At 42.6% G+C, this 27,463-nt stretch overlaps 2 protein-coding genes across 2 annotated transcripts; both read right to left on the bottom strand.

Moving 5' to 3' along the window:
* Positions 1-871: 871 nt before the first annotated feature.
* On the bottom strand, positions 872-13,786 carry LOC124262708 (alpha-L-iduronidase-like). Its single transcript, XM_046697234.1, is given in 17 exon segments — positions 872-1,060; positions 1,490-1,614; positions 3,771-3,847; positions 4,181-4,315; positions 4,882-5,006; positions 5,427-5,530; positions 6,184-6,265; positions 6,506-6,752; positions 7,073-7,151; positions 8,043-8,143; positions 8,859-9,079; positions 9,747-9,842; positions 10,059-10,249; positions 10,595-10,653; positions 10,655-10,739; positions 12,122-12,276; positions 13,530-13,786. Coding segments are annotated over 17 exon segments (2,028 nt in total). The 5' UTR covers positions 13,575-13,786; the 3' UTR covers positions 872-959.
* A 1,149-nt stretch (positions 13,787-14,935) lies between these two features.
* On the bottom strand, positions 14,936-24,670 carry LOC124262707. The gene is made up of 10 exons (XM_046697233.1): positions 24,600-24,670; positions 22,425-22,726; positions 21,562-21,751; positions 19,851-20,572; positions 19,222-19,449; positions 18,367-18,555; positions 17,654-17,732; positions 16,275-16,352; positions 15,895-16,022; positions 14,936-15,707 (listed from the first exon to the last, which is right to left on the bottom strand). The coding sequence occupies exons 2-10, from the start codon at positions 22,710-22,712 to the stop codon at positions 15,318-15,320; spliced, it is 2,292 nt and encodes a 763-aa protein (XP_046553189.1). The 5' UTR covers positions 22,713-22,726; positions 24,600-24,670; the 3' UTR covers positions 14,936-15,317.
* Positions 24,671-27,463: the final 2,793 nt, after the last annotated feature.

Here is a 27,463-nt window from a genome sequence, read left to right as displayed (position 1 = left end):
CCAAGCAACAGGTGGTACTTGATACAGGAATGTCGTGTGTTGGACCTTCAGTGTGCTGTGGTTCAGGGATTGGATATCAGACAGCTAATGTTGTGATAGCGTTTGTAATTTATTATATATTTAGTATGAATCAGTTTCGCTGCTACTACTGCTACTACTACTATTGCTCCTCCTACTACTACTGCTACTACTACTACTACTACTACTACTACTACTACTATCACTTTTGCCTGGAATGCCCTTTTTATGGGAAATTAAGAAATATCCTCCCTAAATATTATCACATATATCCATCTGAAGTGAAATTAGCTCAGTTGTTTACATCAATGAATACTTATATTATAAATTGTCTTGCAAAATATATATTTTTCGCCATAAAAAAACGAAATAAATTTCTTTCAGTCTTCGTACCCACAAATGTATAATTGTGCAGCTCTCATGATGTTGTACGGTGCTTAATGATTGTATATTCTGTACACCTGATGTATAATGGGCCTGTGGCCCCTTTACTGAATAAAAGTCTCTCTCTCTCACTACTACTACTACTACTACTACTACTACTACTACTACTACTACTACTACTACTACTACTACTACCTGGGTGGTCAGGCTCGATGAGATGGTTGATGCATATCAACGTATCTAAGTGTAACTAAATGTGGCGTTAGTAGTAGCAGCAGCGCTGGTATTGGAGTGAACATAGATACAATCCTCTTTTCAAAGCGGAGTAACGGCAATGCCCTAGAGTTACCTGTTGCTGACAACATTCACCCAGATCTGATCAGTGACGTCAGCATGTATTAAACAGGAAAGGTTCCAGTACGTAATATCAAAGCATGTGGAACTCACACTTGAATATATAAGCTACATACACAGTTGACTTTTTATTTGTGTTATAATTCATATTTCAATACATGATCAACGTTTCGTTATATACCCCGAAATAGCACCGGGAGATGTTATTTGTATATCTGAGTTTGTGAGTATGGCCCTGATCTCTTGAAGTAGTCCACGGCCTTGACCCTGTAGCTCCCAGTCACCATCTTGTCTCCGATGTAACCTGGACACAACAACAGACATTGAATCTTACCGTTTGCTGAATGAGTGAGATTCATGTCGCATCGAGTGAGTGAGTGAGTGAGTTAAGGTTTGCGCCGCACTAAGCAATATTCCAGCTATATGGCGGCGGTCTGTATATAATCGAGTCTGTACCAGACAATCCAATGATCAACAGCATGAGCATCGATCCACGCAAATGGGATACGATGACATGTGTCAACCAAGTCAGCGTGTCTGAGCCATAGGCTTCAGTCAGAAGCACTCAGTGCATTCTGCTTCATATGGTTATGTCGCTTCTGTTTTCATGTTTACCACTCAGGTGACACCCACCCACGGGCATGGGTAGGATATAACATTACGAGTGGAGTGTACATTTAACGTTTCACAGGTGTCTACTGGTAGAAACATTTGGTTAGTATCTTGAACGTACCTGTGGCAGGATTAGGTTGCGGCGCAATGACGACTGCTGTGACGATTGTGTCCTCCTCGTTGGCCCTCTTGAACCCGGCTTCTGATCCATCAGCAGAGTACTCGACGATGTACGTGAATATACATCTGTTGAAATAAGGAACATTTAGGCAGGGTGAGTGTCTCAGATGTCTCTGATGTGCTGAAGAGACCTGATATGAATGACTTTAGCATGAAGCAAATGCTGAAGAGACCTGATATGAATGTTTCCGCAGAACCAAGATTAGCATGAATTAGGCAACTTTAAAAATATCCAAACAGGCTCTGGCGAAATCATTTGAAACGAAAGAGACTTTCCGCAACCATTACAATACAAGTCAAACAAAGACCATCTTTAATATTGACTGCCTCAACTCTGGCTTTTGTATCATGTGGTGTACGGTGATCACATGTAACTGTCTCTAACAGAGCGAGAATTCTCATTGTAACCTAAGCTTGAAAACACAACAAACCTGACAAAACCTATGTCTATTCTGCAAGCGAACGTTTGGCCTATACACCGCTAGCCATCAATAACTCTCACTGAATCAGAAGACTGCAATGAACAAACTTTATCTTGAAAAGATGTTTCCCTGATCACTAAAATGGCTACGGAAGTCCAGATGCTAAATATGTTACGGGCGTGTGTCCCACGGCATGCGGGGCAGCAGGTGCTTCAGCCGTGAAAGAATTTAGTTGGCGTTTGTCTTAAGACAGTATCGTATCATTAGCATCAGATGGATAATAAATCACCGTGAATGAAGGTAAAGACTTCCTTGCAAGTACGAAGTGAACATCTTCAAAACTGCACGAAAATCAAAACCAAACGTTTGTTTGGATCTGTTTCAAAATACCTTTTGTTGAGAATAATGTCTCGGGTCGATGACGATGATGATGCCAACTGAACTTGTATCAAAACCACTGCCCTCTACACCACTAAACCATTGTGCCAGGACCTTTACACCACTTGACAATTGTGCCAGAACCTCTACACAACTAGACCATTGTGCCTGAACCATTGCAATACTAGAACATCTACACCACTTGACCATTGTGCCTGAACCATTGAAATACTAGAACCTCTACACCACTTGACCATTGTGCCTGAACCATTGAAATACTAGAACCTCTACACCACTTGACCATTGTGCCTGAACCATTGAAATACTAGAACCTCTACACCATTGTGCCTGACCATTGACCATTGTGCCTGAACCATTGAAATACTAGAACCTCTACACCACTTGACCATTGTGCCTGAACCATTGAAATACTAGAACCTCTACACCACTTGACCATTGTGCCTGAACCATTGAAATACTAGAACCTCTACACCACTTGACCATTGTGCCTGAACCATTGAAATACTAGAACCTCTACACCACTTGACCATTGTGCCTGAACCATTGAAATACTAGAACCTCTACACCACTTGACCATTGTGCCTGAACCATTGAAATACTAGAACCATCTACACCCTCTACTTGACCATTGTGCCATTGAACCTCTACACCACTACCATTGTGCCTGAACCATTGAAATACTAGAACCTCTACACCACTTGACCATTGTGCCTGAACCATTGAAATACTAGAACCTCTACACCACTTGACCATTGTGCCTGAACCATTGAAATACCAGAACCTCTACACCACTTGACCATTGTGCCTGAACCATTGAAATACTAGAACCTCTACACCACTTGACCATTGTGCCTGAACCATTGAAATACTAGAACATCTACACCACTTTGTGCCTGACCATTGTGCCTGAACCATTGATTGAAATACTAGAACCATTGAAATCTACACTACACCACTTGACCATTGTGCCTGAACCATTGAAATACTAGAACCTCTACACCACTTGACCATTGTTGAACCATTGAAATACTAGAACATCCTAGCCTGAACCATTGAAATACTAGAACCTCTACACCACTTGACCATTGTGCCTGAACCATTGAAATACTAGAACCATTACACCCACTTGACCATTGTGCCTGAACCATTGAAATACTAGAACCTCTACACCACTTGACCATTGTGCCTGAACCATTGAAATACTAGAACCTCTACACCACTTGACCATTGTGCCTGAACCATTGAAATACTAGAACCTCTACACCACTTGACCATTGTGCCTGAACCATTGAAATACTAGAACCTCTACACCACTTGACCATTGTGCCTGAACCATTGAAATACTAGAACCTTTGCACTTGACCATCGTGCCAGAACCTCTGCAGCACTGACATAACTTACTTGGTCTTGATGTTGTCATCAGACCAGACAACCAGGATCTGCCCTGAGGTGATGTTGATGAAGCGTAGACCAGTCACCTGTAACACATGGAAAGGATAACGTAGAGAGGCTGATTCATATGTAATTGTCTCATTCATTCGTTACTTATAAGGCCGAGTTAGATTTATACAATATGTGAAGCCGTGATATTGCTAGGATATTGATAAAAGCTGCTCGCTCAGCTAAGGCTTCTGCTAGAATGCCTGTAGCTTTCCAATCACAATTCACACACCAAGCACCTCTGATCCACAACCCAAGAACCTCTGTCTCACAGACCACGCACCTCTGACCAACAACCCCAAAACCACTGTCTCACAGACCACGCACCTCTGACCCACAACCCAAGAACCTCTGGCTCACAAGCCACGCACCTGCTCCGGAGGGTTTTTGGACTTGGCACACAGGTGCATGAGAAGCACGTTGTCTGTGAGGAGCTGGAACATGGGTGGAATCGGCACCTGGGAAACGTTGGCCGGCACCGGGTACGATGTCCACTTCACTGGACCCTGAGATATAACGTGGATATAAGTACATCCTAGACAAATACAACACAGCTGGTCGACCAGCACTCTTCAACGCTGGGTTTGACTGACGGGTATGCAGTCTGCTATTTAATACTGTACAGTAAAGGTACCCCAAGGTCAGGTTATTTTGGCGGTGAAAGGTTTGGCCTATACACTCGGGTTATTCCGACACCTGCATAGTCTCCTATTTAATACTGTACAGTAAAGGTATCCCAAGGTCAGGTTAGTTTGGCGGTGAAAGGTTTGGCCTATACACTCGGGTTATTCCGACACCTGCATAGTATTGTATGTTACTTGGTTCAGTTTACAGGGACGCTGATCTGTAAAGGGTTTCGGAGGCCACCCAAATGTCAAAGTTATTGCTACTCCAGCTGTCGCCTTCGGCATCATTTTACTCAGGCAGATTTAACTCCCGCATTTTCCCCATAGAAAAGCATCATGGGTTGTCAAGCCTGTGTCTGTTATATAGTGAGATGGTAGAGTAGATCGATGCACTATTCACACCCGATCTTTCATCATGAAGAAATCATTAAGACTGCTGGCGTTACCTGTTGTTGCCTGATGGACTTGAACTGTGCGACTGTAGGGAAGTCGGGTGCCTTGTACAGGCCTCCCCATACCCCCATGGGATCACCCATGTCCCAGTTGACCCCGTACTGGACCATGAACAGCTCTGGAAACAATGGTGATTTACAGATAACACCGCTTACCGTCCTTAACGCCGCATGAATTGAGCTGAACAATATCCTCGCCAAATTCAGTTACCTTTCATATAGTGAGCAGTATCACGGCGGGGACACCAGCAATGAGCTTCACACATTGTCCACATGTGGAGAACTGAACCTGGTTCTTCAGCGGTACCAGCTGGCGCATCAACTACGAGGCTACCCCCACCGCCCAAATATTAAGGTATCGTTAAAGACGGGAAACAAGGTGGAAGCTAAAAGAATCTCTTCGGAAATGTTGCCAAGCAAGAAAAGAAGGTCAATCCTGTCTCCACGAAATATAATGAAAGAAGCTAGATTCAAAATTTTAAGGGACTCACAACTGATACTTGCTACTTAGCAGACAATTCAAATATTGATATATTTACCTTCAGTGCCCTGTGGAGGTCTGATGTTCCAGTCCACATTGAGAATACCCCAGTTGCCATCGTCGACGTCGTTGCTGTTGTAGATCATCAGAGCACTCTGCCAGCTGTTGAGACGTACATGTCAAGACGTTCACGATGTCCACGTGTGAGTAGGTAGTAGGAGAGGTAGAGAAAACAAACCTAACAAGTTAATATTGACGTGACGGTGGCAATGCTGCTTTATTCAATCATGTCAACCATCTTCAAGATCGTACATCACAATGTTCCCTCAATCACCCAAGTAGGTACTTGTCGCAGAAGAGAACAATGCTACCACCGTGTCCATATTGTCCAGGAGTGAAATAATCGTCTTGCATCACTCGGCTGATGACCTTTCTCAAACACTGACCGGATAAATGAAATAGCTTAATGAACTACTCTGTTGGTGACTTTTTCAAATATTTACCGGATATCTGAATCCCTTGTCAGCGGCCATATCGGCAGTTGAGATACTTGTTCAAACCTGAATTAAGACTGAATCGCCTTGTCTTAATTTTGTAAGTATGTTATTTAAATTGTCTGAGTTCAAAAATCTATCTGTTACTAGTATCTATCTGAAGATTACATTCGAGAAAGGTTTTCAAAATTAGTTTGTTGCAATGGTAATGTATTCTCCACTGTCCAAGAGTATGGTACAAACGAATTCACGGTTTGTGTACGTTATTAAGGAATGGCTATGTGACGGGCAGTGTTAAGGTATGTTTGACCAGTACTGTACCTGTCGGAACTGTTGTGGTCGGCTGGCGGCTGATGGAGGGTCGCCAGGCCACACACCGAGCCCAGTGTCACACAGTTGAAGCCTGCAACAGATGTGACAGGGGGTCAGTGACCGTCGATGTTGTTTTATGCCGCACTAATCAATACTTTCACTATATGAAGCTGGACTTCACACAGCCTAATGTGGACCAGACAATCTAGTGATTGATGTTATGAACCCATAACCATCACGGCCTACTACTATGCATTACCTCTAAACCATGCAGGAACTTATGGAGTGTCTTGTAACTTTTGACGTTACATTAAACGGAAAAACAACTCACCACCGCTGTCTAAACTAACTTGTTGGTCGCCCAGCAACGAGAGCATTGCCATTGCAGCGTAGACTGGTTTCCGGACAAAGGTCACGTGAGCAGGACTGGTGTTGTTCATTTGAAACCTTGCTAGAAGAGTGCGCTGTGTAAACTGATTTGGGTAATAACTTAAGAAGCCGTTATCGTTGCTTAGCAACTGATAATTAATATTTCCAGTCTGGTTACGTATGATGATATTTTGATGTTGTGCTACAATCTGAAATAAATAGAAAATATGATGCAAATTTCAATAAAAAGCTCAATGCTGACCAAACACTGAAACACAGGATATGGTAATGCCGTTTGGAATCCTGTTCTTTCATATTGCTATATTTGTCACACCATGGCAAATAACTCATCTACTATGATCGAATCGGATATTATATTGATGCAAAGTAGAGAAAAACATGACCATTAGCAATTACAGTGATTCGGTTGAGACGTATACATTTTACAGATGTTGTTTGCATATGTACTCATATGTATAGTTATATATAATTTGATACTGATGATCCTGATGGAGTAATCAACTGTTACCTTGGCAACAAGAGCAGCATATCTGGACGTTCCCCGCCACTGTTCCGGTCTACTCCATCCAACCAGGGGGTCAGCCTCGCTGTGAAGCAGGACATATACACAGTATTCAATCCACAACCCAGTATTCGTCATCAGAGGCTTACAGGGTTCCGGTCCACAAAGCATTCGTAGCGCTATGACATTCGTAAGCATATAGTAAATTGAACTGCGACAGGTCGTAAAGTTACGAACCAGTGTCCTTATACATGTTCCAAATATTGAAGCATCGTCCATGCATCCTGAGTGGTCATTGGTCTGAGCACTGGCAGGTTTCTTTCTGGTAGGAACATTATATTTATGTAAATGGTGCGTGATCGTAGTGTATAAAGACCTGGGTCTGGGCCCTTAGTCTCGAAACGTTCGTAGCCCTACGAACTTCTTAAGCCCATTTTTAACACATTGGCTATATCAAAGTTAAGAATTCTTAGGGCTAGGAACGTTTCGAGACTAAGGGCCAGACCCAGGTCTTTATACACTACGATCACGCACCATTCACATGAATATAATGTTCCTACCAGAAAGAAACCTGCCAGTGCTCAGACCAATGACCGCTCAGGATGCATGGACGATGCTTCACTATTTGGAATATGTATTACGCATATGATATAATGATATATGTTACAACTCACTTTGTTTTCGATATATTTTCAGGTACGTATCTAAAAATCGCACCTCTTTCACCGCGATTGTGAGATTTGTGTTAAGTGTATATATATAGCGGTGAGCAATGAGAGCCAGAGGCAAAATATTGACGGTTCTCAGAATTCAGTGTATGAAGCTGGGGCTGGCACCGTGAAACTTCTATCAACTTCAGTTCTGACGTGGACGCAGAAATGTCAAAAGTTCAAATGGCATCAAGTAAGGTCGTTAGTTCACAACCATCTTGTGGACCAGCGTTTCCCATCTGTTCATACTATACAGGAATCCTCACTCATTATAGAAAGGCTTGTTGGCCAGGCTAGGGTGTAGCTTCCGGATGACCCCCATAGAATCGACCTCGGCATTTATAATGTTGGCAGCGTGGGAATCCCCCTGACAATGACAAGATATATGTCAGATATGAGATACAGTACATGGTACACGTTTATTAATATCCCTATTTACCATTGTACGAATGATAATCAACAGTCTCTGATACTGATACTAGAATCAACGGGTTCTTGTGCAACTAAGGGACGCTACTCCGCGGAACGGTTTGCGATGTCTTGTGCACGACCGCTAATGCACCGTGTCTTTCATGTACACACAACATCAGACCTGCCTCCGTGTAGGCAGATCCTCACCAGACAGATAATGGATACCTTATATACATACTGATCCAGAGTTTAACCTACCTTCCTGAACATGAGGTGAAGTCGATCCCCGCAGACAGCTAATGAATCCCCTGTATACATACTGCTCCAGAGTTTAACAAACCTTCCTGAACATGAGGTGAAGTCGATCCCCACAGACAGCTAATGAATCCCCTGTATACATACTGCTCCAGAGTTTAACAAACCTTCCTGAACATGAGGATGAAGTCGATCCCCACAGACAGCTAATGAATCCCCTGTATACATATTGCTCCAGAGTTTAACAAACCTTCCTGTAACATGAGGTGAAGTTTATCCCCACAGACAGCTAATGAATCCCCTGTATACATATTGCTCCAGAGTTTAACCGACCTTCCTGTGCAGGGAGATGAAGTCGATCCCCACAGACAGCTAATGAATCCCCTGTATACATATTGCTCCAGAGTTTAACCTACCTTCCTGTGCAGGGAGATGAAGTCGATCCTGACGCCCTTCTCGCCAGTGAAGTAGTTTCTTCCATTGACCACGTGATCCAGCAAGGTCTCTGCAAACTTCTTCTTGAACCTGGGAATCCCGCTCCGGAGGGAATCGCAGCCCGACCCAGGCCCGCCCAGTATTAGGGAGGGGTCAGCCGCCTTCAGGCCTTCGGAGCATGCGTCGTAGTAATTCAGAAAGCCTACACAAAGTAGGTCACATGTAAGTTTAAAAGGACGTTAAGCCTCATTCCTCTGACAATTCACATCTTTTTTTCAAATCTGTGTGATTCAAAGCTGGCAAATATCATAGCAAGCAGATTGCATATTGTGAAAGGTTGAAACACATTGACTACTTCCGGCTTCTAACTTAAACTGATTCGGTATAGGAAAGGGAGCCATACTACCATCAACCAAATACATGGTCCTCATACATTCTGGATCTATAAAGTGGCAAGATGACGAGCGAATGAAAATACCACATCCAGAAACAAAAATGAATATTTAGTTAAAAGATGGCGCTAGATGAGCGAAAAATATACATTTGAAATGCCAAAAATTGGGAAAACTTGAAATCGGAACCGGAATGAAATAACTGAATTGTTAAAATCAAAATGACCTCCACGACCTTGGGAAACTTTTTTTTGTCTTTCATGTTTTGGCCTAGTACTCGATGAACTTTGAAAAAACAAATATCAAAATCATTTTGGCAATTTGGCGGTTATTAGTCTTATTAAAAGGTTTTCGTGCGGACTGAATGAAATGGTAACCTAAAATATAATTACGCTCAGGCCTTCAGTCTTGTTATCCGTGATAACCGTATATGTTATAAGGACTTCACGGCGATGATGTCCAGTGTGATGTGAATACCTTGTATAGTGAACTTGAGATTATCAAAGTCCCCGCAGTCAGGCTCGTTCCATGTCTCCCAGTTCCAGGTCTTCACGTAGTCCAGCCCATACTTACCTGAAACATAACGTGACAAGCACAGACCCCAGTCTCTTGTGTTATAGTCGGTTACATCATTAAAAGCATTCACCACCATTTATACCGTCATCAGTTACAGTTGGTGGCAACTGTGCCTTGTTGGTAGCATCTTGACACCAACACAATTAACCAAGCCCTATATATGCCTATAGAATGTGAAATAGTATGGTTCCAGTGAGAGACCCCAAGACTTACTGATGTATCTCTGTGCTATGGCCTGTACCATGTCCCTCCACATGTACACCTGGGCCTTCTGTTCCAGGTCCGTGTACACGTTAGACGGGTTACCCATGATCTCGAACCCCGGCTTCAGGCCGTTCACGTACAGCAGGTCCATCAGGCTGTCCAGGTCGGAGAAGTCGTACGTCGCGTTGCCGTTGTTGACACTGCACATATATGCGTTAGCATTACATTTTTTAACTTCAAAGATTAATTCAAGAGGTACTGATTATCCGTTATTCCGAGGTGCGAGTATAGATAACGTTATTATTTATATTGCCTTAAGTATTTTGTAAATTGTAAATGCTCAGTTGTCTTCGGTCTGACTTTTCGAGACTATAATATATATTGTCTTTTAATTCACAGACAAAAAGAATAAAAAACGCTCAAGGACACAAGGGCATCCTATTATCGGATTCGTATGTAGATCCGTGAAAGGTTTGCTTTTAGTTTATCATTAAATACCAAGATTGCGGTCGTCCTTATGTATGTATCGCGACCCACCAACTGACCTTGTGACCTTGATGAGCTCGAGTAGCCAGTGTATCCGGACCTGTTCTATCCCCTCTGTGTGGCATGGCGCCAATGTAGGCCAGGTTCTGTTGCATGTCTGGGTTCAGGTCAAACTTGGCGGCATCGGAATGCGGAAGTGGAGGACTTAAAGTAAAATGTGCAAAAACATTTAATGTGTTAACCTTAATCATATGAAATGTTTACCAATTACGCTTACCAATTCCAATTTACCAATGCCTGCAAAAGACCTTGCTCCTCGGGAACCATTTGTTCAAATTGGGAATGCATGAGAGTAAAAACGTTTGCTTCAGCCATTTGCATTTGTCATATCTACTGTTAATTTCAACTCTACAAAGTGACATTTCCAACCAATTAGTCCGTAACCTACCTCGTGTATTGACTCAAATCTTTGAAACCTAACTTGAGACAAATCGACTATATCATCTTAAAGGTTTACTAACTCCAATATGTGCAAAATACCTTACTGGCTGACTCAAAGTTTTTCAGAAATTGCTTGTTTAATGTATGGAATTAAAAACGTTAGTTTCAGCCATTTGCAATTGTCATATCTGCAGTTAATTTCAACTCTACAACTTGACGTTACCAGCCAAATAGCCCGTAATCTGTTTGAAACCTCACTCTGTGTTTAGCTTCATGACGTCAATCAATTTTGTAGTAATTAGTATCATTATTCCAAAGACACTGTCTCAGTGTCACACACAGTGTCATCGACAACGGCAACACCTCGGCTGAAACCAAAATTTAAACACAGGGACAAATCTAAGAATCTGCCAGCCCCTGCTGCCAGCGGATGTCCGAGGATACTTTTCCCAGGATTGGTGATAGCTGTGATACACCACTGTAACTAACACTTATAGACTAATTGTCTTTTGGGGGTCCTATGGGTTCTGACCTGATCAACAACGATAAGTGTCCGACAAAGAATTTAAGATACACATGTGAAACGAAAGATTGTGAGAAGATACTGAGGACGTAAGACATGACTTTAAGTTTCTAAGAGAGCGTTATAGGATTGTGTGCTGTGGGCTCAGAGGACAGACGATTTTTCCAGCCACTGTCCAGCCACTGTCCAGCCAGTGTCAAGTTAATGTTTAGTTAATGTTTAGTTACTGTTATTCCTTCATTGTTTGGACTGAATTTAGAAGAAGTGTCATAAGAAAAGCTTGAAACTTGAGATTAATGGACATTTTGAAACCATCACTTTTAAATTCACGCACATGGATATGGTGCTGACCAACCTAGAAACATTGCCAGCTTGAGGAACAGGGATTCGAACACGTCCGAGGCCACTCAAACAATAACCACCTAGAGAACTAGTTTACCTAAGACAGAGGCACTGAAGTAGAAAGTAAAACATCACAGTTTTCATGAGCCACGTTCGTCTTACACGATGTAAACAATATACATGTATGTGGTGTAGAATATATTGCAATACGATGCTGCAATATGATTAACACATACCAAATGACTAAATAAACTCTGGAATTATACCACATTCAGCTCACCAGAAGCCGGTACTTTTCCAGAAATGATTCAGATCTCCAATGACATCCCATGAATTCAAGGTGAAGCCGTAGTTGCCTTGTCCCAAAGAGTGCTGTCCGAACAGCGACAGTATGAAGGAAATAATGGCCCACAACATCGTGGTCTGCAGCAACACCTACAACTACAACAGACTATATACAACACACAGATGGCGGAGATATTTACACACTAGCCAAGGTCAGATATACGTCCACTGAGTTTATCTGTAATTATGTCAGCTGTACTGATAGCCGACTCGACCCTAGTGGTATCGAGGCTCAACAATGTGACGTATGTATAAAGGTGTATATACGTATATAATAGGATACCTTTGTATCTGGCACTATAGTGCATTTACTTATCTGGTTATACAAGGTATATACAATGTTTATTCGTCTGGTTTATCCTTGCAGCCTCGAAGAGGTAAATATATATTGATCATGTGTTGGTCATACCGTTGATATTTGAGTGTCACGTATATGTTACAGTGTATTCAAGGACTTTGGATGAAGCTTAAGTATTTCTGCTGCGTACTATTTTAATATGGTATATGATTACTAAACTGTTAGAACGTACACGACCATGTTTGAGGCTGACAAACAAAAGGTGGTTATTCAATGGCGATGTCCTTGATGCAGGAATGTCGTGTGTTGGACCTTCAGTGTGCAGTGGTTCAGGGATTGGTTATCAGACAGCTAACGTTGTGATAGCGTTTGTAATTATACTTTTAGTATGAGTCAGTTTCGAATATGATACTTAGGTGTTCGTTAAGTGTGTACATCGAGAATCTCTGTACGCACCAGAGGTCGGAAGTTCAACGTAAGTCGGGACTGTGTGACTGTACCACAGTGTCTGTTTCGGGTGGTTGGATTGTGGGTAGGATATATTTCCGTTATCGCGTGTTTGTCGTGTGAACAGCCTAATGAAGGATCCGCTAACCACGATATGTGACCATGAACGAGGTTTTGATTAAAATAATGAAATTGTATGCTTTTGTTAACAAACTCCTCACTGTATGTATCTGAAGCTTGGTTTGCTGTAGTAGTAGCTGCAACAGCAGTGGTAGAAGTAGTAATAGTAGTAGATGTTTGCTGTTTAACTCCACAGTTAATCATATTTCAGACACACGGCCGCCTGTAAATAATCGAATCCCAGACAATCCAGTGATTGATTTCATTAGAGCTGCTCAACTGGGATACGATGACATGCACAAACCAAGTAAGCGAGCCTGACCAGGTAGTAGTAGTAGTAGTAGTAGTAGCAGTAGTAGTAGTAGTAGTGGTAGTAGTAGTAGTAGTAGTAGTAGTAGTAGTAGTAGTAGTAGTAGTAGTAGTAGTAGTGGTAGTAGTAGTAGTGGTAGTAGTAGCAGCAGCAACAGTAGTGACTTACTTGTAATTTCAGGACCTTTAGATCGAACATTGGTGGAGCATCCATGCTGTATTAATGATATCTTCTTGATATCAGTTTTGCCTGGATCCATGCCTTATTTCTTCGATGGTAATCATAATGACTGGCATTGTAAAATAAACAACAAAAGCCACACTTACAAAGTTCGGATCTAAAAGCTATACTTAGCACTGCCTACTTCCGATACTTTAGTTTCCCCCTTGTGTACAAGTACGTCCGCGTTACATGAAAATGGCAGAATAACTATCGGGTCAGGTCATCTTGACCTAGACCACGTGACACTCAGGGGTCACATATTGCTTACAGAACACGTCTGTGCGCTGTAACAGTCCACATTCTCCATCCCATCTCATTGTTCTCAAAGCTGTTTAATTAACCTGGCGATTGTGCATGCAATATCCCAGCGACATTATCTGTTCTAATATAGCTTCCGCTACTGAGGTTCGAACACTCAAACATTACAAGATATCTTGCTGTTGTAACAGTGGAAAAACATTTAAACGTCGTGTTTTGGGATGTTAGAAATTATTATCGGTAGTGTGTGGTTTCTTTTTTTCTAGTGAGTGAGTGAGTTTAGTTTTACGCCGCACTCAGCAATAGTCCAGCTATATGGCGGCGGTCTGTAAATAATTGAGTCTGGACCAGATAATCCAGTGATCAACAGCATGAACATCGATCTGCGCAATTGGGAACCGATGACATGTGTCAACCAAGTCAGCGAACCTGACCACCCGATCCAGTTAGTCGCCTCTTATGACAAGCATAGTCGCCTTTTGTGGCAAGCATGGGTTGCAGAAGACCTACCCCAGAATTTCACGGGTCTTTTTTTTTTCTAAATTGTCAGAAAAGATGCGTGCAATAACATCTCATTTTGAATTGTTTCAACAGATCCATTTGGGCTTCTGCATATTTCTTGGTAATTGTCGACAGCGTGTTGTCAGGAACACATGTTAAATTGACAAGGCGTGCATGGATGAATCAGTGTCTGGGGCAACTGAACTCTGATGTAGTGAATATTGCAATGTGTTTACAAAACTCGTTTCACAACTTGGATAAGACACTGTCAGTTTCTCGGGCGTTTGTGAGATTTATAACGCTCGTCTGTTTTATGCATCCGATGTGGGTTTCGGGCCCCATTAAACCCATGTCGAGCACACTCGGGAGGTTGGAACCTCCAAAGTTTGGAACCCAGCAAACCCCAAAGGCGCACAGCACCACTTAAATTCAGCCTCAGATACAACATTGTAATTTGACTGAGCCCAGTGTACTTTCACAAGGTGACTTTAAAAGAGACATTGTTTGTTCTCAGAGTTTCTAGATGGTAATTCTGTTGTGGTAGTGTGTAATATATAGTTATTTTAATCCTAATCAAACACAAACGCCATGAAAATATTCATATATTTATCTATACAATCTCCAAAAAAGGTATAAGACGTTTAAATGACACTAAAATACAACGAATACAAAATAACAGAGATTGTAAAATATAACTAAAATATGCGTATCGAAATTCACGAACACTCCCAAATATGGTATAAAATTACATAAGAAATGTTACAACTGTACAACAGAACAGTTCAACCCGTGTTCCAAATAGACATAACAAAATGTAACAGCCACCCCTTTCAACATAAAAAAAAAATGACATGAAAATGGCGCAATAGCAACTAAATAACAAAACGGTGTCGCCAATTTATAATGCATGATCCATGGACGGTCCGAGACAATCAGATTTGAGAGATGAAGTTGTTGGCAGAGCCATCAGTTTAACTACATGTGGAACTGAAGGTGGAATGTGATGTGTTCCTCGATCAGCCTCCTGTCCACAGTGGGCGAGAAGCGCATCCCACATGTTCGGCATTTCCCTGTCCTAATTTGCATATTCATGTCTTCTCTAAATGCCTTGCGCTCTGGGAAGAAGGCTGAGACTCCAGACATGAACCGTGGCTTCGGGTAAACCTGAGCTCCGAACGTGTGACGTCTTGGGTAACGTGACTCAGTCCCCACCGTGGCGGTTTGAGGTTTCATGGACACGCCGACGTCCTTGCTGGTGACGTGACCTCCCCATGCTAACCGCTTACGACTGGACGTCATAGCACTGACTTGACGTCGGAGCGCGAGCACCTCCTGGCGGGCTGTTTTAGCTAGTCTTCTCTCCTCCTGGAAACAACATAATGTCTGTGTCGTCAGCCGTACACGGAAATACACTGACAGAGAGAAATGTGGGTACGACTGTCTAAGACTGAACTCAGTTGTGTATTTTTCAGCTTTTCATAATTACAGTAAATGAATTGATAGATTTAGCTGAATGTTAATTGTGAAGATATCCCACTGTCTGACAACGTACCCTGACGTTCTTCCTGAGTTCCTTGATGGTGTCCTGGAACATGATTATCTGGACCTGCTGCCCTGACAACTTGTCCTGCATTGTCTCCAGGTCCTCCTCCTTGTGGACAATTGTCCTCTTCAAACGATCTACAATTCAAAATGTACTATTGCATTTCCCACTTTAAAGTTTTTACGATATCTTCATCATCTTACCAATGAGCATGAGCTCTGACTGACAAGAAAGACCAAAAATTAGTGGCAATGGAACCACACGGCGTAATATTTCATGTTCTTGAATCCTGTGACCCCAACGATGGTATTTCCATCCAGATATTGCTATAGGCGGTGGGATAAGTCACCACGCCCAACTGGGGTGCGTAATCGCAGATGGTCGCTTACCGATTTTCCTTGAATTCTTCCGGTTCCATCCGTCCTGCTCTTCATCCTCAAAGTGGCACGTATCTGTGGTAACGACACCTGTTGTAAAGTTCTTGCCAGATTGTTCAGCATATAGTGACATTTGCTACTGCGCTCGGTACAGAAGTCAACAAAACTTGCGTTCAGAAGGGGATATTTGCTACACGTATGTTTAGTGGACAAAGTAACAATTCACGGCAAATGCGTCCGGAAAGTGATATTGTGCTGCACGAGCAATCAGTACAGAAAGTGCGTTCCCAAAGTGATATTTTGCTGTTGAGCGTTCACAAGGTGATATTTTGCTGTATGAGCGTTCACAAAGTGATATTTTGCTGTTGAGCGTTCACAAAGAGATATTTTGCTACATGAGCGTTCACAAAGTGATATTTTGCTGTTGAGCGTTCACAAAGAGATATTTTGCTACATGAGCGTTCACAAAGAGATATTTTGCTACATGAGCGTTCACAAAGAGATATTTTGCTACATGAGCGTTCACAAAGAGATATTTTGCTACATGAGCGTTCACAAAGAGATATTTTGCTACATGATCGTTCACAAAGTGATATTTTGCTACATGAGCGTTCACAAAGAGATATTTTGCTACATGAGCGTTCACAAAGTGATATTTTGCTACACGTGCGTTCACAAAGAGATATTTAGCTACATGAGCGTTCACAAAGAGATATTTTGCTGTTGAGCGTTCACAAAGAGATATTTTGCTACATGATTGTTCACAAAGTGATATTTTGCTGTTGAGTGTTCACAAAGAGATATTTTGCTACATGAGCGTTCACAAAGTGATATTTTGCTGTTGAGCGTTCACAAAGAGATATTTTGCTACATGATCGTTCACAAAGTGATATTTTGCTGTTGAGTGTTCACAAAGAGATATTTTGCTACATGATTGTTCACAAAGTGATATTTTGCTGTTGAGCGTTCACAAAGAGATATTTTGCTACATGAGCGTTCACAAAGTGATATTTTGCTGTTGAGCGTTCACAAAGAGATATTTTGCTACATGAGCAAAGTTCACAAAGAGATATTTTGCTACATGAGCAATCACAAAGAGATATTTTGCTACATGAGCGTTCACAAAGTGATATTTTGCTGTTGAGCGTTCACAAAGAGATATTTTGCTACATGATCGTTCACAAAGTGATATTTTGCTGTTGAGCGTTCACAAAGAGATATTTTGCTACATGATCGTTCACAAAGAGATATTTTGCTGCTGAGCGTTCACAAAGAGATATTTTGCTACATGAGCGTTCACAATGTGATATTTTGCTACATGAGCGTTCAGAGCAGAGTTGCTACAACTCTACCTGTGACTGCTGCTGTGAACATTGTGGTAGGACACCTACCCTGTGGCGAGGTGAGGCATTCTGTGGACTCATCTCTGACGACCTTCACCTCCGTCTGCTGACCTTTTTCGGATGCACTCTGAGGAAAAAAGACACTAAGATTCTTGCCAAACAATTGCCTTGACACAAGCAATTACACAACCTCGTGGGCTTCACCATTGTAGTAAACGTCTAAGATCTGCATCATTTCGGCGTTCCACACATACAGCTGATATGGCCTGATTGGAATACTGTTCAAACGCCGTAAACCCAACTCGCTCACAATCCAATGCCGGGGGAAAGCTGAATCACTAACGCAGGTCAAACAGGTTTACTTCGACCACCAGAATACAGATATCCACCCTACAATCAGCGGACCATAATGTGAGTAAGCGGTACATCTCTAAACAGTGATTAGGGGGCCAGAGAACCCAGGGTGAGCTCTGCTCAGAGATTCGCGACGAACCAGACCACTGGTTGACCTCTACTGAGATTCGCAGCGCAACAGACCACTGGGTGACCTCTACAGAGATTCGCAGCGCAACAGACCACTGGGTGACCTCTACAGAGATTCGCGGCGAACCCGACCACTGGGCAGCCCTTTACCCCTGTTAAACACAATCACCACCTCACTGTTGTTTTGTCTCAAAAACCTAAACCTAAAGGGCCGTATTGTTTTTCACAAAGCGACATTACCGTTAAGACGGGACAGAACCCTGCGGTATTGTTCCTACCTCTGGGGATGATGTAATCTGACCTTTCTCCAGCTGGTGTTTCTCGGCCAGGGTGACCGTGAGGGCCTGGTCCAGGAGTGCGTTTGTTTCGTTTGTCCTCTGGACATATCTCACCATGCCCATCACATTGGACAAGGAACTCATTAGGATGGGGCTGGGGTGGTCCTTCGCGCTGATAATCGCTGCATCCTTTAACAACAAAATAGGATCATCTATACACTCGGTATGCCTATGATGGGTCATTGGTTTCTATTGGATGAAAGAGGTGAGGTGAAATGGGGTTTTACGTCGTGCTTGAGAATATTTCGCTCATATGACGACGTGCATGCGTGTGTATGTGTATGTGCGGCTGCTTGTACTAGCCCAGACTTAAGCTGGTTTTATAGTGCTAGCCCACTGAGATACCATGCCGCAGTGAAGCATGAATACCCCACTCAGACACATTATACTGACTCCGAGCCGACCAGTCCTTGTTGTACCCATTAATGCCGAGCGCCAGGCAGGGACCAACAAGTACCATATTTTAACGTCTTTTGGTATGACGCAGTCGGGGTTCGAATCCGCGGTCTTCCGCTCTCCGGGCGGACGCTCTAACCACTACATCACGGAGGCGGTCTATTGGATGAAAGAATAAGTGTTGATGTAGACCTCAGTCTGCAATAACACTATATGTCGCTAGTTTGGAAACGATTTACTTTGAGCAAGAAAAACTGGTGGTCGAAAACACATGATCCATGCCCCTGCCAAATCTATAGACGAATGGTGTACTGTGATACTCATAAAGTGATCTTAATTATACTCCCAACGGTCCCGTAAAGGTAGAACAATAAGACTCATGGGTGAGTCACCTCTCACCTTTGCATCCAAGCTCTTCTGGAGAGCCTGCACCTCTTCCTTGAGTTTCTGCACGTCCTCCTCTGCTGCCAGGAAGCGCTGGTGGTAATGACTCAGGATCCCCTGACTCACAACACACCCGGCGCAGTCAGGAGCGCAGCCGAGAGGTCGTGGCAGGGAGGTGGAGGGAATAAGCCTGATGAGGCCGTGGAGGATCTCTATAGCTTTTCTTATCTTCTCTTGCTTTGCCTGTTGAAACCATAAATAGTTATGAGCAAATTCACCCATTTCCATCTCTTACGTTATCTGCATCAGACTGTGAATTTATAGGTTTGCTATAGCATAACGAAACTGTCTTTTGTCAGGGTACTTTTTTAGCTGGGGATACTCAAGCCTTGATAGAGCAATGTGAATGGTATGGCCGACGATCATCACAGATTGTCAGGAAACGCCACTACAAAGCACGAAGCAAGAATGCATCAGCCGTGATAGGTTTGTGCAAGAAATATGCTGATATATTATGTATTAAACTATAAATATCACTGCCTATATTAAAGTATATGTTACGATAGTTGAACCAGTATGGTTGTTTCTGAAACAGGGCGTTGAGCATTAACAATTGTTGAGACTTATGTACCATGTTCACTTACCCTCTTCTTCTTCTCTGTACTGAATACTGCTACGGCAGTTCTGCCTTCGTCAACACTGTAGAGTGGCATGACTTTGTCAAAGGCATCCTCGTCGGAAAACAAGGTAGGCGGGCAACCATCAACCTCAACTTCAGTCGGTGACTTAGTGGAATCTAGAGGGACATCTGACAACGTAAGGTCATCGTCGGACAGCAATGGAATACATTCTTCTTCCAAGGCGATGGATGACCCCTTGTCCTGAGGATGTTGTGGTGAAATCTCCTCATACAGCTTCTTTATAGCACACTCTATGGGAAGATACTCAGACACTGCTGTCTTGGGAAGAGGAACCTTTTTGGCTTCATCTGGTGTGTTTAAACCATCCTTCTTGAAGAGAAGGGACATCCCCTCCTCGTCTGCATCTTCGTCGAAAAAGATGGAATACGATCGCCGATCTTTAACGTCGGTTATGGGTTGGTACGTTTTAGGAGTTCCAGAGAAGTCTTTCAGAAGAACCGGCATGTAAGGTACCAAGCAGCGATCCTTGACGGGTTCGTACTCCTTAACAATGGTGTTGTCAGGCAGTAGTTCTAGTTCTTCCAACCAACTCTTTCCAGTGAAGTCTCCGGACAAGGTGCTGCAGTCCCACGCCACGTTCACTGGTGGGTCCACGTCCACATCTAGGTCAGAAGGGGAGCTGTTTCCCGAGTCCGACTCACTCAGTAAGCTGATGGTTTCCAAGTCTGACATAGCAAGGAAGCTTTCATTAATAACTGACTGACTGATTGAGTTTTGGTTTTACGCCGCTTTTAGGAATATTCCAGCAACATCAGGGCGGGGGACACCAAAAAAATGGGCTTTACACATTGTGCCCATGTGGGGATTCGAACCCGGGTCTTCGGCGTGACGAGCCAACGCTTTAACCATTAGGCTACCCCACCGCCCCTTCATTAATAACATACAGTAGTAATCACATGAGTGGGCGCTGTTAGAATTCAGTGTAACATAACTCATCAAGTTATAAGGAATTAAGGGGTAAAGTATATACATTCTTGGGTATTTAACCAACACTCATCTTAAGATAAGAGGTCAAAGGTACTCATCAACTTTTTGAATTCTTAAAATGTACATGTCTGGCATAGCATTACGTCTAGGCATTGGTGCTTTATGGTAACCCATTCCACTGTATGGGTTTGCAACACAGAGTTCATATCGGATCCGCGGGTCGAGGTTCGAACGTTAGACCCGATCATATTTCTTGTTTTGTCCAATACTCGTGGTTTTCATCAAAGCGATAAACATCTATGACCGCCAACATTAAGCTGATACGCCGAAAGATGACCAGAGGCTAACTAAGTCAGTAAAACTCACTCACTATTCCGATGAAACATGTAATTCAGGGGTCAACAAAAATATTGGGTGCTATCAAAAGTGATTCTGTCCCTTTGGCAAACAACGATCGGTTGATTGTGGGTTCGAACCTCAGATTCTCCTTATTATCACCCTAGCTCTGTCAGCGCCATACTCGTGTTTCCTGGGTTGATCGTGTGGCAAACGCCCACAATCTTCAGGATTAGTGGATTTCTTCCCACGTGAGACCGATAAACCTTTTTATCGTTAAAATATTGACTGTTCAGATCGGCCTTAATCCAAACTTCCTAACTCCCCCAGATGTGTTTCTCATGTGTTCCGAGACCACATCATTTTCACGCATTAGCGTTATGGGACTTGCCTACAAAGTTGTTGCTGAAGGACTCCACCACCGACACGGAAGACGCTGTATCTTGGGGGCGCTCCAGGACGTTAAAGTTGAGATCGGGTTCCTCGGGTTCACCGATACGAAATGAGCAGCTGACGCCGATGACGTCCCCACTGGCGGAGACGTAGAGGAGCTGCAACTTGTCTTCATTTTGGTAATTTGACTGAAATAAATGCGTGGAAAATGACGAGCCCAAACGCGACGACATAACCCGGCATCCTCCAGGTGCGGTTACTGTATTCCCTCATCCTTTCATAGTGGCACTGCTGGGGACTACGTTTTGTCATAAGCGGCTTTTGAACTGGGATATTCCAGATCGAAAACAAACCCGGTACAGGTTTTCGTTGGAGCCGCCATTTGTTTCGGCCATTTCAAAATCCATACCGGTCTTGTTTTTTAACTGGAATCCTCGTTTAAAATTCACTTTCGATCAAAACAAAGAATATGTATTTGAGGTGCTGTTAATGAACAGATTGGTGTGTCGAATATATTGAACACATTTCTTTGTTTGTAGTCAGGCACAGATGTTTGAGTGTACAATATATCCTTCAGCGCACTCTGGTCGACTAATCTGGCCGCATGATCTGCATAGCCCAAAGTAATGGCACAGAAAATGGACACAATGAACGGGATACGGTGACTGCCGCTATGGATGTTCCTGATTTGAGCGACAGACAAATACCCCTGTAAGGAAGAGATGTCGCTTTTATTATTGATAAATAACACGTTTTTGTAACACACCCTTCATTGTGTCTGTAAAAGACACTGATCATATATTGGAGGCATTGTGACACCACTTTTGATAACTCCCAAACCAATCTGACTCACTCACTTACCCATGACGACCGGGGTACAACAACCCGGCGTCTTCTCGGAGCATGCGCACTGACAGCTTGTACCGGTGCCCATTGGTAGCTGAGGTAGGCGCTAGTTGATGCCCACCCCGGCCGGTACAGCCCAACCCAGTCGTACGACGATGCTACGACGGCCTCCCCGAGGAGATAGGAGACACGGAGGTCACAGGTGGGGGAGTAGTACTTCTTTATGCGGTCGAACAATACTAGTTCGTCGTCGAGACTGATGTTCTCGATTTCGTTGTCACTGAGGTTCAGCAAAGTGTCCATGCCCCTGAAATATACTGTTTCAAGACGACAGGTTGTTATTATTCTGAGGTTTTGTAGTTAGGAGAGGTCTGAATAGGAACCACAATTACTTTGTATCAACATCAGCTTAGATATTTCAGAAGATACACTGCCGTACCTGGGCCTAGATTTTCGAAGCTCTCTCGGCGCTAAGATAGTCGCAAGTGCCATACATTAACATTAAGTTACGACTATCTTAGCTTTAAAAGAGCTTCGAAAATCTTGGCCCTGGTTAGAATTACGGAAGGCGGATGATGGTCCACTTGTGTCAAGTTTTGTGCGTGCGTGCGTGCGTGCGTGCGTGCGTGCGTGCGTGTCAGTCACATCATTGTGATGTTTATAATGCCGGCTTCAGAAATCTGAAAATGTGTGTTTATAGCTAAACACACTCTGGAGTCGGAAGTAAAGCGAGTAAAAAGTCAAGCAGCGATGGAGCGCGACTTCTTGAACATGCCCATTATTGCATATGCACATTTCAGATCATGCTGTCTTCTAAGAGTACTTCCTACTTAGGTATGACTACATTAAAATCAACATATTGAGCAAAAATCCACCCAATCCACTGCATGCATGTAAGTAATGCACAAATGACACATGAAACGTGGTGTTTACGCCCACAAAGCCCTTTACCAAAATGGCGTAGTGGTTTTCAGTGTAATGCAATCCAAACCTAAGATATAACATAATTTAGATACTGCCAATCGAGTTTGTAAGACTTCATTATCCTTGCTGAAGTTACTGCAGAACGTCTGTTGTCGAGGAAGTGAGTCGTAGAACACGTTTGTCGAAATGTTTGCTTGAAATATAAGAAAACCGCCATCATCATTTCTATTTGTTTGGGTCGAAAAAGAAGGTAATTTCTGCAAACGAGATGTTTGTGTCCATACGTTGGGCTACCTTCCATACACAAGGTGAAAACTGACAATATTAATACCCCAATCAATATACAACGGCATCGTGTCCAGTTTGGGTCCATGCCAAATACAATGTATAAAGGGGGAAGGTTGATGTTCCATTGGCTGTGTGTTCCAGGCACATTGCTGCCCGTCACTAGGTTTGTTCAAGCAGGAAGGAAACTTAACCACACACGTTTGCTAGTCCGAACAGTGATGCCATTGAAAGACATCGCTTAGTCCACCTGCATGTCCACCTGATCATCAACTGACTCCGGTTAGTGGGCCAGTGTAATTCGATCATACCTGTGACAAGAAGGTGCGCGACACAGGCACACTTCACGACTCTTGTAAATACATATATAAGTTTGTTTGGTTGGTTAATTTGTGTTTGTTTAACGCCGCACTCATCAATTCTCCAGCTATATAACGGCTGTCTGTAAATAAATGAGTGTGGACCTGACAGACCAGAAACTGACATCATGAGCATCGATCTACGCAATGTAACACGATCACATGTAGCAACCAGGCTAGCTATACTCGAAACGTTCGTAGCCCTACGAACTTCTTAAGCCCATTCTTAACACATTGGCTACGATCAAAGTCTGACCACCAATATCGTAAGTCGACTCTTACGACAAGCATGCGTGTCTGAAGATATTTCTCACGGGCATGCAAACTAAAATACACCCGGTATCAATAATACAGGGTACGGCACAATATACTGGCCGAGGACGTTTATTCATTTCATTACATGTCATTCCTCTGTCTCTGGTGGCGCGAAAACGAATGCTAGAATAAATCGTCTAAACGATGTGTTTAGAACATGGCTTTAACACCACACGTAGAACTCCGAAGCCTTCCTGTTGTCAGTTTGCGTACCCACACGTGTAGGATATGACCGGCCGTTTTTCCTGTCCTAACATCAGCGTGTTATACTGAATAATTGGATTATTTGCCGGAGCAAAAATCTTACCTTCTTGCAAGTTTCGTTGTCCCGGTATTATTATGACGTCACAGAGTGAAAGGTCAACGGCGTTCGACAGTGCTGACGTCATATTGTCGCGACCTTACGTAGAACACAAGCTGTGATGACACTACACAAGTTGACAGCAACTAGCAAGGAATTCTGATTGCGACAAACGCTTCCTCACTAAATTGCACTTAGTACAAGGACTCACGGAGAACTAATTTCATCATACATTCTAACGTCTTGTGACTTGTGATCGGCGGTTGAAAATATCAATGACGCTAAAACCATAACAAATCTTATCATTGTTTTTATAAACTAGATTTATTGTGGTGCCGAAAGCACATTATTCGCGAATCAACGTTTGTGATGGTTTTGTTTTTTCTTCGAAGTCTAGCAGCATCCAAATTTTATGCAATCCGATTTTTACTTTTCAATTCGATCAGTATTTTAATTTCAACTTTTTATGAGAACTTAAGTGTTAATAAATAGATAATTAAATTAATTAGACGAAGAATAAAAGCATACTGAGTAGTTTTTATGTAATTCACAATTGAAAGAATGGATTGTCTTCGATCAGCATCATTCCTGAAACATTTTGTGAAAAGTATTCTGTGATTTGACATTTTGTGTAAATCAAAATAATATGATTCAGAGACGATTCGGATAAGAAACGAATTTGCAGCCACACCATTTCAAATGTTGGACAATTGTGCCAAAAACCAAAACATTTATAGATCTTCTAAGATAAGATGTCTGAGATACCAATTAGCTTACTTAAAAATATATATATACGTGGAAGTATTCTTTTACAAGCGCCAGTATAGTTCATAGTTTTGACGTAACATATCATATTTAAATAGCCCATATGATACATATGACAAAATCAATGTATAGTTCATTTTGCCCCTCAGTTTAGCAATAGAGAACAACATACCAAATCACTTATGTTTATGTCATCCATTTAACAAAGACATCCACTTCCTTCCAAGGACAATTCAAACCCAGTGTATCATTCAAGCCATATATGTATATGTTCACATAGACATTGTATTGGCCCATGGGTTCAAACTTCAAAAATATAAAATGAGATATTGTAAAAAGTCTAAATGATGTATTATTCCTTTTTATGTAAAAATCATCAAATTGTTTCAAATCCATTAACGGTGTTCTCTCCTAATGAAGTAGGAAGCGTAGGAAGCACACTGCACTGGTTCCTCGACTAAAACAGTGTTAAGTGTTGCTCCACTAAATCAGTGTAAAGTGTTCTTCAGGTATGGGTGTGTCATATATATTGAAGATATAACAAACTCGAATTGCCCCGTCATATGAAGACAAAAGACATTGTATCAAAGATTTGAGGTTAATGTGTGCCCTGTTGAATTCACTGGTAAATGATTTTGTTGCATTCAGCTGGTGCAGCCTTATTTCACCGGAACACTCGTATCACTCGCTCACCCAACTACTCAATCCAGCAACTACTTATTATGACCAGACTGGATTACTTTAAAGACCACCGGAATATTGGGAGTGCCGCATTAAACAACAAAATACCCAAAGGTATGAGATCGAACCTGTCCCTGGGCATATATTTGTTGTATTCAAGATGATGCTTTCATTTTGACCATTAAACTTCGAAATATTCCAAATTGCTTCTCAATACAGTGTTTTAACGTGCTTGAACCTACAATGTACAATTGCTTTCTTTACAACCCACCCGGGGGCTTATATCCCCCTGGTATAAGACTCGGCAGCAGTAATGGCCAGCAGGGCATCAGGTCTGCTGGATCACTCTGTCAGTGTGTTTTAGATATGGTGACCCTGGGATGGAATGGGTTCTGGGTCAAGATCATTTAACGTTTACAGCAAGGTGTGTGTGTGTGTGCGCATGCTTGTACTAGCTGGGACTAATGTAAATTCTACAGTGCCAGTCACCTTAAATAACATGCTGCAGCTTAACATGGAGTACCTTCTAAAAAAAAGAATCGAACTGAATCCAAATGGACCAGCGCCCATGGTTCAATTTCAGACGACATATCATACCATTGGCTAGCTAGTCCTAAGAATTCTTAACTTTGATCGTGAGCCAATGTGTTAAGAATGGGCTTAAGAAGTTTGTAGGGCTACAAAAGTTTGGAGAATAGCTAGCCAGTATCTGTTATCTCCACTGAATGCTGGCCACCAGGCAGACACAGGCAGGGCCAAACCAGGTCCTTCAGTTGCTCTATCAACCAGAGCACAGACGTTGTCAATTTAAGAAATCGCCACAAACAATAGTTAGGATTCCAGAACATAACAGGTGTGTACTGTTCACGCTTGCCCTGTCTAGAAAAGGACCTGGGGTTGCAGCATTAACAGGCTGATTATTGTCATAGTTGTCTAAAATAGACCGGGTGGTTGCAGGTGGTTGCAGTGATGAACAGGCTGATTATTGTCATAGTTGTCTAAAATAGACCGGGTGGTTGCAGTGATGAACAGGCTGATTATTGTCATAGTTGTCTAAAATAGACCGGGTGGTTGCAGTGATGAACTGGCTGATTATTGTCATAGTTGTCTAAAATAGACCGGGTGGTTGCAGTGATGAACAGGCTGATTATTGTCATAGTTGTCTAAAATAGACCGGGGGTTGCAGTGATGAACTGGCTGATTATTGTCATAGTTGTCTAAAATAGACCGGGTGGTTGCAGTGATGAACTGGCTGATTATTGTCCAAAACGTCTTAAATAGACCGGGTGGTTGCAGTATTGAACTGGCTGAATATTCATGCTTGCCATGGCTGTCTAAAATAGACCAGGTGGTTGCAGTAATGAACTGACAGGCTGCTATTTACAAACAAAATCTACTGACTCACATATTTAGAAAGCAAAAAA

This window comes from Haliotis rubra, unplaced genomic scaffold (assembly GCF_003918875.1).
Source record: "Haliotis rubra isolate DU_JTF1 unplaced genomic scaffold, ASM391887v1 Scf85, whole genome shotgun sequence".
NCBI classification, from domain to species: Eukaryota; Metazoa; Mollusca; class Gastropoda; order Lepetellida; family Haliotidae; genus Haliotis; species Haliotis rubra.
This window is presented reverse-complemented; position numbering and strand designations above follow the sequence as displayed.

Coding starts and splice junctions, on each gene's coding strand:
- LOC124262707 (XM_046697233.1), bottom strand. CDS start 22,712: ATGGACACTTTGCTGAACCTCAGTGACAACGAAATCGAGAACATCAGT. Junction 19,450..19,850: donor GTACAGAGAAGAAGAAGAGG/GTAAGTGAACAT, acceptor TGGTTTCAACAG/GCAAAGCAAGAGAAGATAAG. Junction 16,023..16,274: donor GAAGAATTCAAGGAAAATCG/GTAAGCGACCAT, acceptor TTTGAATTGTAG/ATCGTTTGAAGAGGACAATT.